Source organism: Homalodisca vitripennis, chromosome 2 (assembly GCF_021130785.1).
Source record: "Homalodisca vitripennis isolate AUS2020 chromosome 2, UT_GWSS_2.1, whole genome shotgun sequence".
Taxonomy (NCBI): Eukaryota; Metazoa; Arthropoda; class Insecta; order Hemiptera; family Cicadellidae; genus Homalodisca; species Homalodisca vitripennis.
The window spans coordinates 73,901,792-73,918,348 of NC_060208.1; the positions used below are offsets into that span (position 1 = coordinate 73,901,792).

The 16,557-nt window shown below is 32.6% G+C and overlaps 1 protein-coding gene across 1 annotated transcript in view; it reads left to right on the plus strand.

The window, feature by feature from the left end:
- Nucleotides 1-15,235, plus strand: part of LOC124354180 — a 40,697-nt gene extending 25,462 nt beyond the window's left edge. The window contains exons 8-13 of the mRNA XM_046804450.1: nucleotides 2,548-2,651; nucleotides 3,449-3,620; nucleotides 5,826-5,908; nucleotides 6,882-6,948; nucleotides 11,167-11,191; nucleotides 15,008-15,235. Of these exons, the coding sequence (XP_046660406.1) occupies nucleotides 2,548-2,651; nucleotides 3,449-3,620; nucleotides 5,826-5,908; nucleotides 6,882-6,948; nucleotides 11,167-11,191; nucleotides 15,008-15,042 (486 nt within the window). The 3' untranslated portion in view covers nucleotides 15,043-15,235. The remainder of the gene's footprint in view (nucleotides 1-2,547; nucleotides 2,652-3,448; nucleotides 3,621-5,825; nucleotides 5,909-6,881; nucleotides 6,949-11,166; nucleotides 11,192-15,007) is intronic.
- Nucleotides 15,236-16,557: the final 1,322 nt, after the last annotated feature.

The window sequence follows — 16,557 nt, forward strand, 5'->3', positions numbered from 1 at the left end:
GCATTTGGTGTCAAAGCAATTGTTCGAACTGTGTTCCTTCTACGGTTTGACAATGAGCCAATCTTGTGTAAAATGATTCGACAGAGTTTGCCTAACATTTCTTCAGTTATCAAAGCAATCTCCTCTATAATCCTGTTTTCTTAGGTCTTCCAAATTATGAGGCTTTCTTCTATAAACATTGGATTTTAAATTACCCCATAGGAAATAATCGATTGTGACAAATCCGGAGATCTTGGAGGCCATTCGATTTCTCCTCTTCGGCCAATCCATTTATGAGGAAACCTTAAATCCAAATACTCTCTTACCTGTCTCCCATAATGGGGTTGGAGCACCATCCTGCTGAAACCATACATTATCAAAGTATTCTCCTGATGCAATTTGAATAGCTGGGATTATTTCATTTTGGAGCATATTGTAGTAAAGTTCGGCATTTAAATTTCCATTGATGAAAAAGGGTCCAACAATTTTGTTACCTAAAATTCCACACCATAGTTCAGTTTTTGTGGTTGCTGTGAATGGGACTCAGTAATCCAATGTGGGTTTTCACTAGCCTAGTAACGGCAATGTTGCCTGTTAACATTGCCATTTAGGAAAAAAGTTGCCTCATCAGAAAAATAGTATGTTGGTCAGAAAATCTCTATTGTCATCACATTTGCGCATCACAAGTTCACCAAAAACTCAACTCTTCTGTCGTAATCATCCTCACTTAACTGTTGGACTAAATGAACTTTAAATGGTTTGTATTTATTAATTTTCAAAATCTTACTCACAGACATAGGGTGCATATCATGTTGCTGTGCAGCTTTTCTGAGCGATGTATGTGGGTCTTCAATAAATGTTTGCAAAACATCTAGTGCATGTTCTTCATCTGTTGCAGATTGTATCCTACCCGACTTTGGCCGATTACGTACACTCCCTGTCATTTCAAAACGCTCAATAGTTTTTTTATATTGTTGAAACACTTATGGGATTCCTTTTCTGGGAAAGTGTTATTAAACAAATTACAAACTTCCCGATAAGATCTTTGACGATCGCCATATCCTCGCATCATCAACAGAGTAATTCGTTCTCTTTCAGACAATTCCATTAAAATGCCAAATAAAAACTGAACTACTGTAATTAGATAACTTGTTGACAGCAATGCTTCAGAGACACTGATTAAACTCGACAGGAATGATATGACCTTTGTCCATTTGTAATTCCCAAGCTTAGACCTGTCTAGTGAAAGCTCCATGCTCAACAAACTGAAACCTGTAGACCAGATGATTAATAACACAATAATGTTTCTCATAGGCTAGTGACCTTTGTCTCTTTAAACCTTCCTGCTGACTGGAAAACACCAAGTAACAGATTCATAAGTAATCAGAGAAAGTGACTCATAAGTTTTTATTCATTGTAATAAAAAAATGGTAAATTTGTACTAATGAAACCAGCTTAAAAATAAATTGTTTATTTTATTTTAATTGAACATTAAAAAAATGCTAAAAAATTAGTGTAACACATTTTGTGGCAAGAACCATGTTAAAATTTACATTGTTGAACATCAGTAAATTTTCAATACTAAAAATGCTCTATTTTCTGATAGAATAATTCCTTTGAGATGCGGTTTGTGGCATTCAATTCAGTAAGCTATTACCTTTAAAATGAATGTATCACAAGGTATAGGCTTCCATTAAGAATATTCACGATACCCTCCGGCAGGACGTCCCCCGTTGGTGTGACATAACAAAACATTGTTCCAAAAAGTAGATGCCCAATCTCTATCACGATTGTAAGAGGTTTCAAATTTATATTTAAATTATTAAAGGATATATTTGGGTGTTTCCAGACATAATATACACCCTGTATATATATTCATATTATACATATAAATATTTAGAATGAGCATAAATTATTCCTAATATAACACATATATGTTGGTGTGTGTATATAATATATATATATACATATAATACATATATATATATATATATATATATATATATATATATATATATATAGTATATATATATATATATATATATATATATATATATATATATATATATTACTTTTAGTAAATAACTGGCCCAAACAAATGTTTTCAAAACAGTGGTACTATATTTTAGTAAAAACAGCCTTCATGTGCATAAAGTGTATTAATTTGAAAACTTTAGGTTATCTTATTTTTCTTCAACTCAATATGAGAAAATTATGTATAATATATTACATTATAGTATTGGCCAAGGTTCAAAATACTATTAAAAAAATACTGTTGATGGATCTGTGTTCATGCCACTTCAGGAACATACAACCACCATTTCTAGGGTTAATTTATATATACGTATTTGTATTCTTTTCAGTTTTCATACACACAACTTCCTCATTAATTACTTTATTCACAGTATTATCTTGCATTAGCCATTTGCTTGATGAAATAATCTACTTATTTCTTCCCCAACTTTCACTGCATAGTTACATGTTAATTAATTGTTTATATTGCTTTTAATTTTCATTCTTATAGTTTATTCCACTTCAACTTCTATGATATTTGATCCAATGTTCCAGGCAAAACATAAAGGTACTCTATACGGTCCATTGGTACCTCTGCTGAGGAGGGCTGGGCTCAGCACCACTCAGGTTCTTTCAGGGTCCATCACCTGTATCAGTGAGTGAGTAATCAGCCAAAATCTGTTATGCCAGCATTAAACTTTTGTATTTTGTCGTCTTGCAACTTATATAGGATTCATTATAACAAAATTACTATGATTCAATAGTACAAGTTTCTGTGTATTTTGGGAAAGTCTTAGAACAAATTACATTTTGAGTATTTCAATAAATACACAAAGCAGTGATCATGCTCACTTAATTGAATATTGATTTGCTTCTCTTTAAGTGCAAATATGTTTAACTTTATTGTACATGACCAATACATTTTGTATCATGTATAGAAAGCGTGCAATTCCTATAGTACATATGACACATAAATATCTCATACCAGACTAAATCAGATTATGATAAAATAAAATATACTTTAAATTGACAATGTCATTTGAAGCTAACGCATTATATCTCAAGTGAGTATAAATATTTTCTGACCGAAAGTGTAGAGAGAGTGGCACATGCTATGAAAGATCACAGGGTCTTGTGAAAGGTGATTGTGTCACTAAATTATTTGTAAAAATGATTGAGACATTGATTAATTTGTGAAAAAGTATTGTGCTAATCAATAATTTTTATAAATTTGTAAGTCAATGCATTTCACTCGGATAGAAAAAATGATTACCACTCTGAGCTGGAATATTGACATAGCTTTCATAATGCAAATTGTACAAGACAAGTTTTACAATAAAAAAAGTTAAATTTTTGTAAAGTAATGTCATTTTAATATTTGCAGTAATAAGTAACTTAATCATAGTAAAAATAGCTTATAAGTTATTTAACCACTAATGGTTATTTTGATATTTAGGAGCAAACAAGCAATGACATACATGGGGCGTGTGCTGACAGCTGACAGAGGAGATGTGCAGGAGATCAAACAGGCCATCAGACAGCTGTTGGGCGAGCACCAAGAGACTGAGCAAGTGTTACTGGATTGTCACGACATGGGAGTGACTGTCACACGAGTTGACAACTCCAAAGTAAGTAGTGTAGGCATACATGAGTCGTGTGCTGTCAGGTGATGTGGAGATGTGCAGGAGATCAAACAGGCCATCAGACAGCTGTTGGGCGAACACCAAGAGACTGAGCAAGTGTTACTGGATTGTCACGATATGGGATTGACTGTCACACGAGTTGACAACTCTGGGACTTGCATTCTGTGCAGTCTATAGAAAATAGATTCATGCCTTCTCTGTAGAAAATATTAATATCTTAAATAATATAACTGAGGTCAAGTGCTTCAAAAATATTCTGTAAAGTCATGGATTTAACAACGTAGTGAACTTTCTAACCAGAGTCATCCCAAAATAAAATTCTAAATTGCTATGCCAATAGACAGCATGTTTACAAATATTAGAAATCAGAAACTCTTTATTACAAAATTTCTTAGAGAAATGTATAGCGTCAGTTTACAGTGGATACAATTCAAATTGTATACAAAAATAATGTCACTCTTGAATATCTTTCCAGTGCACATATTCATCTAGGGTGTAGAAGGGTCTTGATGTCAGCCAGTCATTCAGCGATGCCTTCAACTTCATTCCTTTAAGAGCTTTTAGTTCTTGTGGTAATATGTTGTACAGCTTCTTGCCAACATATGACGGTTTTCTTTCATACAGTGTAAGATGGTGGGCTGGTAGTGGGTAGTTTGCAGGATGTCGGGTGTAGTAGTCGTGGTGGTCAGCAGTTCGAGGTAGGTTCTTCCCATCAACATACAGTATAACCTCCCGAATATAGAGGGCAATCACTGTCATGATTTTTAGGTTCTTAAAAGCTTCTTTACAGGTGTCTATGGGGCCCAGGCAGTTAAGAATCCTTATAGCTTTTTTCTAAAGTCGCAGTAGTTGTTGTAGGTTCTCTTGAGTTGTTCCTCCCTAGGCGGCTATCTCGTATCGAATATGAGTTTCAAATATTGCAAATTAAGTAGTCTTTGCTGTTGGGGTGTTACTGATTGTTTTTATTTGCTTCAAGATATCAAGACTGGTATTTAATTTCTTACATAGTTTGTCAATATGTTGTGTCTATGACATTTTTTCATCAATAATCACTCCCAGAAATTTGGTGTGTGGCTTTACATCAACATCTGGTAGGGCTGGTACCTGGTTTCGCTTTCTACCAAATGCTAGCTGGTTAGTCTTAGACATATTAACTACCAAGTCGTTGTAATGGCAGTACTGGTATGCCATGTTCAATGAGGTGTATGAGCGTACTGCTAGCTGTTCAGTAGAGTTTTCTGAAGAGAGAAGGGTTGTATCAACTGCATACATGAGCGTATGACAGAGACTGTCCAAATATTGAGGCATGTCGTTTGTAAAAAGGATAAACAATACAGGGCCAAGGACAGATCCTTGTGGTACACCTCTATTTATAGGGAGTGGTTTTGATCTTACAGTATGGATCTGTCTTCTTTCCGTGTGTCTAACTTCGACCAGTTGGCTGCGTTGTTCCAGGTAGCTCTTGAGCCAGTTAAGGGCAGTACCTCTAATGCCCAGATTTTCAAGTTTGTTTAAAATGAGAGGGTGGCCAAGGTAATCAAACGCCTTACTGAAGTCGAGCATAATGCCTGTAACTAGCTTTCCTGTCTCCAGATAATCCAGCAAATCAATAATAAAAATCATTGGCATATTAACAGCCCATTCTGACCACGATAGTCAAATTATGGAAATAAAGTTACACAAAAGCCAATCTCATAACAAAAGCATCAATACATCAAGTGTAGAGATTTTTTTGGAAATAAATATGAATTTGTCTACTAATGATGGAGAATTAGTCAATCAGTTATTTTTATAATTGGAAGGATAAGTGTGTATTTAATAGCATTTTTCATTACAACTTTAATTTAGTTTTTCCTTTGAAGTAGGTAAAAAATATATCTGAAGAGAAATTAATATAATTGTGTTAATAAAGGCTTGATATCAGGAGAAAATCACAATTGAAATGTAATGAAATTAGTTAACTGTAATGGCAATGATCAGTTATGGGATTATTGCAATGTATGGAAGAAAAATTATAAAAATAAACTGATCATGTATAACTTATATACATGAAAGTCCATCTATTTTGCCCATGTGCGCTCTAATATAACTGAAAGTTAACAAATAAATAATAGACATTTTTTCCAGAAAATACCTATAAATTAGATGATTTATGGTTCATTACTTGGTTAAAAGTAATTATTGTTGCAGGTACTGATGAAACACTCGTACATGCAGATCTCTTCATGTGGGTGCACCGTACAAGCACCCAACTACTTTGCCTACATTGCTGAGTAAGTCCCCTAACAGTTTTATTTGGCTCTGATATGGTGTAAAATTTAATAATCATGGGAGAGCTGGCAGTCCCATGGTGTCCTTGGATAGAAATAGAACACATTCACATCTTGCCTGATGCACTCAGTTTTTAATAATACTATGATTCTTGCTCTCTGTCAACACTTCTTATTATACTTGTAATAATGTGTGTTAGTTTTTAATTCTAAAGAATTGTTCAAGTTGTCATGGTGATAACACATCTTATAATTAATTTGTGAATTATTCAATATTGATTGTTCAATAAGAAGTTGTTTAATAAAATATTGCTGTATGATGTCTGTAGTATAATTTGACCCCTTTGACAACTTTTTTAACTGTATAGGTCATATAATTTATGTTCTTATTTTTTTGTAGCAGAGTTTTGCAAAATTTCTCATTTCAAAGATATGATTCATAAGTATTAAGTAAAAAGAGCCAAGGAGTATTTGCGGGATGCTGATAGGACATGGCTCTCTTAGAAAAAATCTGATGAACTTGGGTCTAAACCAGACTGTTGAATGCTGATTCTGCGAAGAGACAGAAGAAACAGCTGAACACTTATGGCTAAACTGTTCTGCCATTTGCAAAATCCAGATAAAATTCCTAGAAGCTCATCTCAACCCAAAGGACATCAGAGAACAGGAGCCTTCAAAACTCATAGGTTTCTGTAAAAGCTTCATAGGATTCTGAGAGTCTAAAACTTAAGTAAGGGAGAGACAAAGCTCCTTTCAGGGCTACGTGGAGAATCAGGCTCTTTCCCTCTATAAAAAAAAAGAAAAATTGCCTTAACACTAGTTGAAACTTGGTTGAAAAATGTAAGAATCAAATTTAGTTGAAACATTTTTCCATAGATTTTACTTTCCAAACACATCTTGTCTAAAAACGTTTCCATACGTATAAAAGTCACTGTTATTTCTCAAGGTCTCATGATATGTTTTCTAACTGTTGCAGAGACAGGAGCATTTCTCCAGACAATCGTTTTGTATGCTATATTTTCCACACGGAAAATCAGGATTTGGTAAGTATTGATTTCTCAGTTACATGTGTCTGATCAGTGTTGTCAGACGTCCTCATCCAGTTTATCCATCCATACCATCATCTGAAACGCAATGCTATGTATTTTAGATTAGAAATATTCTAACCCAATCATATTATACACACATAAAAAGTGGTGACAAATCAGAACAATTACAGATGATCATGTGTTAAGTAGTGGAACGAAATGTTACAGAAGAAATACTTTGTAGTAATGATTTAGATATACACTGATACACATATTGCATTATCTACTCATTTACATTTGAAGGACAGAAATGCAGGGTTCTGAAAATTGTTTTGTTTTTTAACTGTTTATATTTGAGACATGCAGTAGAGAGGTTGATGTACAGGTAATACCTCACACCTTACCTAATGTCACTTTAATAGTATGGGACAGTCAGTGGCATAGCATCGTTTTTAGTACAATGTTTCTATTGCAGACTAGAATAATTATGCAAATCAGTTCCCTGTATAGTTAAGTGTTTGAGGGTTTAATTATTTCGGGGTTGAACCCCTTAGAACACTGTAGGCCCGTGTTCGTTGCTCTCAAGGAATACCTACGGTAATCAATCTGTATATATTTGATTTGGTAGTGTACATTATGAAACATCCAGGTAAATTAAACTTCAGATCCAATATTCATAACTATAATAACCTAAAATGTAAAAGATCTAGTAATTGAATTTAATATAATAAAAAATTGATTAAAACATTTTTTTGTTATACGGGACTAGACTATATACAGGGTGTTCACAAAAGTGTGTCACAAACTTCTGTGATAGTACTCATTATTCAAAACACAAAATGTTCCATAAATGTAAGTTGAGAAGTGTGTCGTTTAGCCCATAGCCACCATTTCATATTTAAAAAAATTAACGCATCTAGAACTAGTAAAGCTACGGATACCAAACTTTATACATTGGTTATGAAATATAAGAGAAAAACTTTAAATATTAATTGTGTGATTTTAATATTAACAGAATGGCACCTGTTGAAAAATTTAAAAGTCAAATAACAATAAATGCAGTATAATTATAAAAATTTATACTTTACCAACTATTTTATAATTTTTCTAAAATTTCAAATGATACATTTCTCAGCAAAATCTGTCAACGCATAAGGATTAAAAATAAAGCTGACGCCCCTCAACTGCAACATATTTGTTGCTCCCGGCTTGTGCAAATGTATCTTTGTGATATATATGATATGTCAAATTTTCTTATGAAACAGGTGATAACAACTTTAGCCAAACCTTTTTCATACTGTTTGAACCTCTGCCTACTTGAGGGAGTTTTCCCAAATAAACTTAAAATAGCTCGTATTTGTCCTATTTATAAGAAGGGGCCCAAGAACGAGCCAAATAGTTACCGCCCAGTATTTGTTATACCAATACTGTCAAAATTATTTGAAATTTTGGTATTCGATCAAATTAGCATTTTTTTGGAAACTAATGGCTTCTTGAGTATGTCACAATTTGGCTTTAGGTCAGGAAAAAGCACCTTTTAATGCAAGGTGTTAAATTTGTGCTAAATGCTTTTGAAAACAAAGACTTTGCTCAGGCCACTCTCTGTGACTGGTGCAGTTTGATTGTGTAAATCACGATGACATCCTTATGAAATTAAAATATTGTGGTTTAAGTGAGAATGTTGTTAGTTTTTTTGAATCATACTTAAGTAATCGTAGACAGAAAGTATTTGCCGAGGGAAAGTGGTCAGGAGAGCTCTTGGTTGAGTATGGAATTCCTCAAGGCTCTGTTCTCTGACCACTTTTGTTTCTGGTAGCTATCAATGACTTACCTTTCTCAGTCAATTCCAAAACTATATTATATGCAGATGACACAACCATTTTAAGTAGTAGTAATGACCTGAATGAATTGAAACAAATTTCAATGGAACCCATTCAACAAGCATCATTGTGGTTTAACTCCAATGGATTTTTGTTGAATGAAAACAAGACACAGCATATATTTTTTAGCCTGAGACAAGTAAATTACAATATTTATTCTGATATTGAATTATTGGATAATGTGAAGTTGTTGGGTGTTTGTGTGGATGATCATTTAACATGGGGACCCCACATTGATCACCTATCAGCTAAGCTCTCCAGGATTGTTTACCTCTTAAGACGTCTCACGTGTTGTGTGCACACTGATTACCTCAGAACGGCATATTTTGCTTTCTTTCAATTAGTGCTCAGATATGGCCTTATTCTATAGGGAAACTGCAGTAGGATATCAGAAATTTTTACTATACAAAAGAAAGCCATTAGAATTATTGTACGGTGTGAACCATTAGCTCACTGTAAACCAATGTTTATTGCAAATAAAATTCAAACTATATTTAACTTATGTATATTTGATATTGTACTCTACATACTCAAACATCCTGAACCTCTGAAGACATACAGTGACAGACATATGTATAACACCAGAAATAGAGAAAATTTATCCATAGAATTTTATAGACTAAACAAAACTATTAATAGTCAAACAGTAATCGCTTTGAAAGTATACAACTTATTAAAACCACTTATCTCGAAATATAGTTTTAATGAATTTAAACAAAAATTTTATTCCTGGCAATAATAATTTTTTTTAGTCAATCCATTTTATTCATTGAAAGAATTTTTTGACTGTGGAACTGTTAGTTTTTAGACATAACCTATTTAATTTAATCATTAGATTTTAAATGTTATATGTTTTTTATTTATACAAACTATATTAGAAAATTTATCAATGTTATATAACTCTGTTATTGTAATTTCTGAGGCTGTGTTTTACTTGTTGTTGTTATTTGTTTATTTGTTACATACCTGTTTTAATTTGTTATTTATTTATATTTTACAATAATTTAAATTGTGGCGTGACTGTTTTGTCAACTTCATGTTTTGGGTACCAAATTTTCCTTGTCTGGACTTATGCTAGTTTTTATATATTTTATACATGACTTGTGTCGATGCTCGTGTAAGCTCTATGACAATAAACGTATTCTTATTCTTTAAAGTGGCTGTGCTTGCTTATGTGTTGACAGATTTCTGTGAAAGAAGTACCGTTGGAATTGTAATAAAAATTGCAAAAAAGTTGGCATTGTGTATATTTTTTATAATTGATTCAAAATAGCTAATGCCTTTCAACTGCACCAGCCTGTCAGCTAATCAGTTTAGTTTGTCTATGTCTATAATAGTCTAGTTTGGGGTTGTGGTTAGTGGTTGCCATAGTTTGTTATTGGTTTCAAAAGAAATATCATACTCATGTATTTCTTTTACTACTTTAATATAAATAGCTTTTGTTTTTTAACTTATGTAGTGTAATATATTTACTATTTTGTATTTGTGCTGATAAAACAGTGTTATAGGAAAATTAATTTACCTTTTCAAATTCCTCACTTATTCAAAATCAATTTACGCAAATGATGTCAGTATGACAAAATTTTTAAATGTTATTAAAAATACATTACCATTAGGTAAAACATAATTTAAAAAATAATACACTTTAATGTACCAGATATATTTTTAAGGTAGTAACTAAACATTATCTACCTTAAAGGATTCATGAGGATTACAATTTTTGGTTCAATCGTCCTGGAATTTTAAGATATGTACTTGAACAATGCAGGAATTTTCATGCAATATTTTCATCCTATACAAAAAAGTACATTTTTGTACTTTTTTGAAGTTGTCTGGAGACCCTGATTTACTTATTGTATTCCTCAAAAGTTGACATATGTGCACATCTTCCAAAACATTCAATCCAGCTTCTGCTAGTCCACTAAACAGCATGCTTTCAGTCACTAGTGACCTACCTCAATTTCTTCTACTCATTCTACTAAGTTGAAAACAACAATAAACAATAAAGCTGTTATGAAAATGAAAGAATATGTAAAACACGACATGTAAAGAAATAGTAAGAACAGTAATGCAATTTCTACTGTGACAAGTAATCCAACAGCTTCCTGGCTGAAATAAAACATAAATGCCATGGAAAAAATCATTGAAGTGTGACATGGCTGCCTGCATTTTTCAGTTGAGTATGCAATGTCCGTATTACATGGATGTTAGCATGATGAAAGGTTTCAGAAGAAGTATTTAATTTGAAATGCTGTAGGTTACATTGACTAAATTAATAAAATTATATCTGTTGCCATGTGTTATAGTGTAGTTTTTTTTCTTATCCACAATGATTTTTGCTTATTTGTTCTAGATTGACAATACCTTGACCAGTATTGGTAAGTGTGAATTGTGATTTATAGGAACATAATATTTTCTTCTACAACTTGTACTCTAAGTATTGTTCAAATAATTTTATCCTTCAATTTAGATTAATGCATAGAAATATTTTAATCCTTTATTTTCCGCCGTTGCAAGTTTCATACCTATTTTCTTCCTAAATACTAATTTTACAGAGAAGCACCCACTGTTACAAGATTTTAGTTCATAAAATATCCGCTAGATAGAAGCGGTTTCCACAATATATCTTCCCAGAACTGTCATACTAATCCAGTGCTGAGGTTCTGAATAACTTAAAAATTATGTTCTTTCAGATTATGATTTTAAAAGATTTTTTGTTTAACACATTTAGTATGACAGATGCACTAGTGCGCTTGCTCACTTCTCTCTCACTATTATGTATCATAGTACTTGTCTTTCGTACAGTAGCCTTTACTAAGAAAACATCTACTGTATGAGCATGAGAAAATCAAATACGTCATCATAACAAAGGCATTAAGGATTACCCAGTGGTAATCCTATGTGGTAACAGTCCTGTTGGAAACAAAAATACTCTCTTATATCAAATTAAGTTTAATGCTTATAAATGGTTTATTTTATAATCTGGATATTTATTATTAGTTAGTTTGATGTTTAATGATTTATTGTTCACCATTTGGAGTAAATAATGGCATACAATTTCAATGTTCTTCTTTAGTGTTATATAACAAAATAATCTGTGCGTGTTGCTGACATCATCGACTGTAAAATCAGGTGATACCGCTGCAATACACAGCATGTTGGACAAGGGGTCATTTCGCAACTCCCCTACAGTATATGTTTAGAGATATGCCAGTAGCAAGTAAACGGAATTGTCTTGTATATAATAGACCAAAGGGTTAAGGGGAAATGAGTCTTGCAACATTGCCCAACACTAGTCTAGGTGGGATGAGGAGAGAATGAAGTGGGAAACAGTGGTGGAAATTAACAAAAATACCTGCCGTTCACAACCTTTTTTCTTGAGGTCTTCTCATTGTTGTTGAAACACATACCACTATAATATTAGAAAAGATTTTTCTTTAGAAATTATTAAAGAAAATGTAATCAAGTTCTCAGTAGCCAGTTCGAAATGGCATCAACTACTTTTTAATAAGTAGAGTTAGTACCGTGCATGTGGGAAATGACAGTTGCAGTGTATAAAACAAAATGTTCTTTCTGGATTTATATTGTATAAATTATATAGGCTATAGTTATAAATGATAAAGTTTGTGTTTTAAATCTTTCAAAGTTATTTCAATAAGAGGGCTATAGTTCGCTATAGAGCTGCAATGCATATATACAGTACCGAGGTTACTCCAATATGTTGAAACAGATTGGCATACATAGACCAATCAGTTTTTCCTTGCAAGTAGAAAACACGTAAATTGTTCTTTCTCCTCTGTTGTTCAACTCAGCAAATTTTGCATATCAAACATGTGCAGTTTTGTCAGGTGCTGTATAACATCTCAAAATTGTCAGGTACAAAGACCAAGCACCTCAAATGTGTGGAAGACATCCCTGTAGACTTACAAAATTATTAGGTCTTAAACATAAACCACTTAAAAAATTATTGCCTGACATGAGGACACCACTGTAAATGTGCCGCGGGAGTCTACGGGTGAGATCCAGCCACTGCATGTTTGCAGCACTAATCTATAATTACAGCATATTTTTAACATTGCTCTGAAGCAAAAGTGTTAATAATGCTATTAGATCTATTCGTATAAAAAGTTCTTGGAATAGGCTGTGCTTGTTGGATCAAGTACGTGTTGTAAGGTAAGGTGGGTAAAACGTGAAATGGTACAAGGGAGTCATGTTATGTCACTGATGCAGTTAGATGGTTGCATGAGTAAGTGAATTTTTGAGGATGGAGGATTTTGGGGTACACAGTTCTCAGTAACTTGCCATATCCATATTATCCAATAAAATTAATTGAATCAAGCTTGAAGTTGTACCATATAACTTGCTAATAACTTTAATGGTTAATTGTCAATCTACAAACACAACTGAATGAATTGTTTCAATATTTTGTCAATCGGGAGAGTTAAAAATATTTTGAAAAAGGTTTGTCATCAATTAAAATTTTACTTTATTTTTAAAGATAAAGTTACTTGTAAAATTGAATTGTTTTCAAAATTACAATTTTTTAGCTAGTATAATTACAAATTTCATATCAACTGATTCAGTTAAATCTGTTACAAAAAAGGGGCAAGTAAAACTGCTTTTACATAAATATTTACTGGGACTGAACTAACCTTTCTTGATTCTACACTGAAGTCTAAAAACATTAAATTGTGATTTTCAAGTGGGGGAGATGTGTACTGTGTAAGCTTTATCCAGTACAGAGCTGTATTTGTAGTAGGCCACCTACCTGTGGCTTTCATAAATATATACTGGGATGGAACTAACCTTCCCTGATAATACACTGAAGTCTGAAAACAGTAAATTGTGATTTTAAAGTGGGGGAGATGTGTACTGTGTAAGCTTTATCCAGTACAGAGCTGTATTTGTAGTAGGCCACCTACCTGTGGCTTTCATAAATATATACTGGGATGGAACTAACCTTCCCTGATAATACACTGAAGTCTGAAAACATTAAATTGTGATTTTAAAGTGGGGGAGATTTGTACTGTGTAAGCTTTATCCAGTACAGAGCTGTATTTGTAGTAGGCCTCCTACCTGTGGCTTTCATAAATATATACTGGGATGGAACTAACCTTCCCTGATAATACACTGAAGTCTGAAAACATTAAATTGTGATTTTAAAGTGGGGGAGATGTGTACTGTGTAAGCTTTATCCAGTACAGAGCTGTATTTGTAGTAGGCCACCTACCTGTGGCTTTCATAAATAAATACTGGGATGGAACTAACCTTCCCTGATAATACACTGAAGTCTGAAAACATTAAATTGTGATTTTCAAGTGGGGGAGATGTGTACTGTGTAAGCTTTATCCAGTACAGAGCTGTATTTGTAGTAGGCCACCTACCTGTGGCTTTCATAAATATATACTGGGATGGAACTAACCTTCCCTGATAATACACTGAAGTCTGAAAACATTAAATTGTGATTTTCAAGTGGGGGAGATGTGTACTGTGTAAGCTTTATTCAGTACAGAGCTGTATTTGTAGTAGGCCACCTACCTGTGGCTTTCATAAATATATATACTGGGATGGAACTAACCTTCCCTGATAATACACTGAAGTCTGAAAACATTAAATTGTGATTTTAAAGTGGGGGAGATGTGTACTGTGTAAGCTTTATCCAGTACAGAGCTGTATTTGTAGTAGGCCACCTACCTGTGGCTTTCATAAATATATACTGGGATGGAACCAACCTTCCCTGATAATACACTGAAGTCTGAAAACAGTAAATTGTGATTTTAAAGTGGGGGAGATGTGTACTGTGTAAGCTTTATCCAGTACAGAGCTGTATTTGTAGTAGGCCACCTACTTGTGGCTTTCATAAATATATACTGGGATGGAACTAACCTTCCCTGATAATACACTGAAGTCTGAAAACATTAAATTGTTATTTTAAAGTGGGGGAGATGTGTACTGTGTAAGCTTTATTCAGTACAGAGCTGTATTTGTAGTAGGTCACCTACCTGTGGCTTTCATAAATATATACTGGGATGGAACTAACCTTCCAACCTTGGGATTGGAACACTGAAATCTGAAAACGTAAGAGCTATAACATTGACCATATTCAAATTTTGGAGAAAAATATATTAAGGGAATATATGAAAACAATCAAGGGTAAATTAGCAGATTTTAAATATGTCTATCTTTTGTTCCAGGCCAAGGATTCAAGAGGACACATTTTGCTGTTTAGTTTAGATAATTTATGTAATGTTACCAACATTATGCGTTTGTTGTTGTTACCTTTACATTCCCTAAAATGTTCTCATAGCATTGTGTAAAACTATAGAATATTTTTGATATGATAAAAAGTTACTAAGTTCTATATCATGGCCACACCATATAGCCACTTGTTACGGTTTAACACATAATTTCTAATACGATTACTGTAATGTCTCATAGCCATATGATTGTTCATTATTGTACATATTTATACAGGGTCTTCCGTAATTCTCTGGACATAGGTATACCTCATTATTGCTCACATCAAGAAAAACACATATTTCAATATATGTACATGGGTATCCAATGCTTAGTTTCCCATCTGTTTGCCTGTGTTTTTATTTAAAAAATTAATAAATTAAATTAAACCAAATTTGGCTTAAATATTTACAATACTAAGGCCAGTTAAAGAAACAAAGAATTATAAAATTATCATTAGTATTTTGAAACAATTAAAACTTTTAAACTTAGCATATCTTAAAAACCAGCAGTTTTTCTCAAGATTTACAAGAATAACAGTTTTTAGAGGGTTTTATCACAAATCTAATGACACCAAACATTATTAAAATCGAATAATAAATACCTGATTTAGAGCTGCTGTTTTTTCAGTTTTTGTATTATTGGCTATTCACTTAGAACCTCAATTTAGGACATTTATTGTCTCAGTAAATCTGCTCCAAATCAGTTATTTATTGCTCTATTTAAACAATTTTAGTATTATTAGATTTATGATAAAATTCTCTAAAAACTATTGCTGGTTTTTAAGATATAGATAGTTTAAAAGTTTTAATGGCCACCATTTTCAAAATACTATTGATAATTCATGATGTGTTTTTCACTAACTGGCTGTGATATTATAAAAAATTGAGCCAAATTTGGTATAATTTAATTTAATAGTTTTTAAGATATTAATTTTTTATAAAAAACACATACAGACAGGCAGATGGAAAACTAAGCATCAGAGACCCAAGTTAATGTGGTGAAATATGTTTGTCTAGAACTGAGCAATAACATGGTATACCTTTGTCCTGAGAGTTAAGGGACACCCTTTATAATAATTTGACACTGTGTTACAGTATTTTCCTCTATTAGAGATTTAGCATTACCAGGCAGTTTTTACCAGCACTGTGTATATTTTAATTACTGTAAGTAAAATCTTGCAGGTTTTTATTTTATTTACTTTCTATAATAGTATAGTTATTTTTCATTACTTTATACAGGCTTATTTCCACCTACATACATGTTTTTGCTATACTTCTTATTTATCATAGAATCTTTCATTACCAAAAGGCCTATTATAATGATTTGTTATATGTGTACAAAATTTTCACTAGATTATTTTTATATTATTAGAGTATTATCTGATGATAACCAATGAAAGCTTTAGATGTTTAAACAATTTTTAATTTAAACTATTAGTTTTAAGTTACTTATGTTACCTATAGCCAGATGACATTTGCATTTTTTTAAATTAAGTGAAATGTTT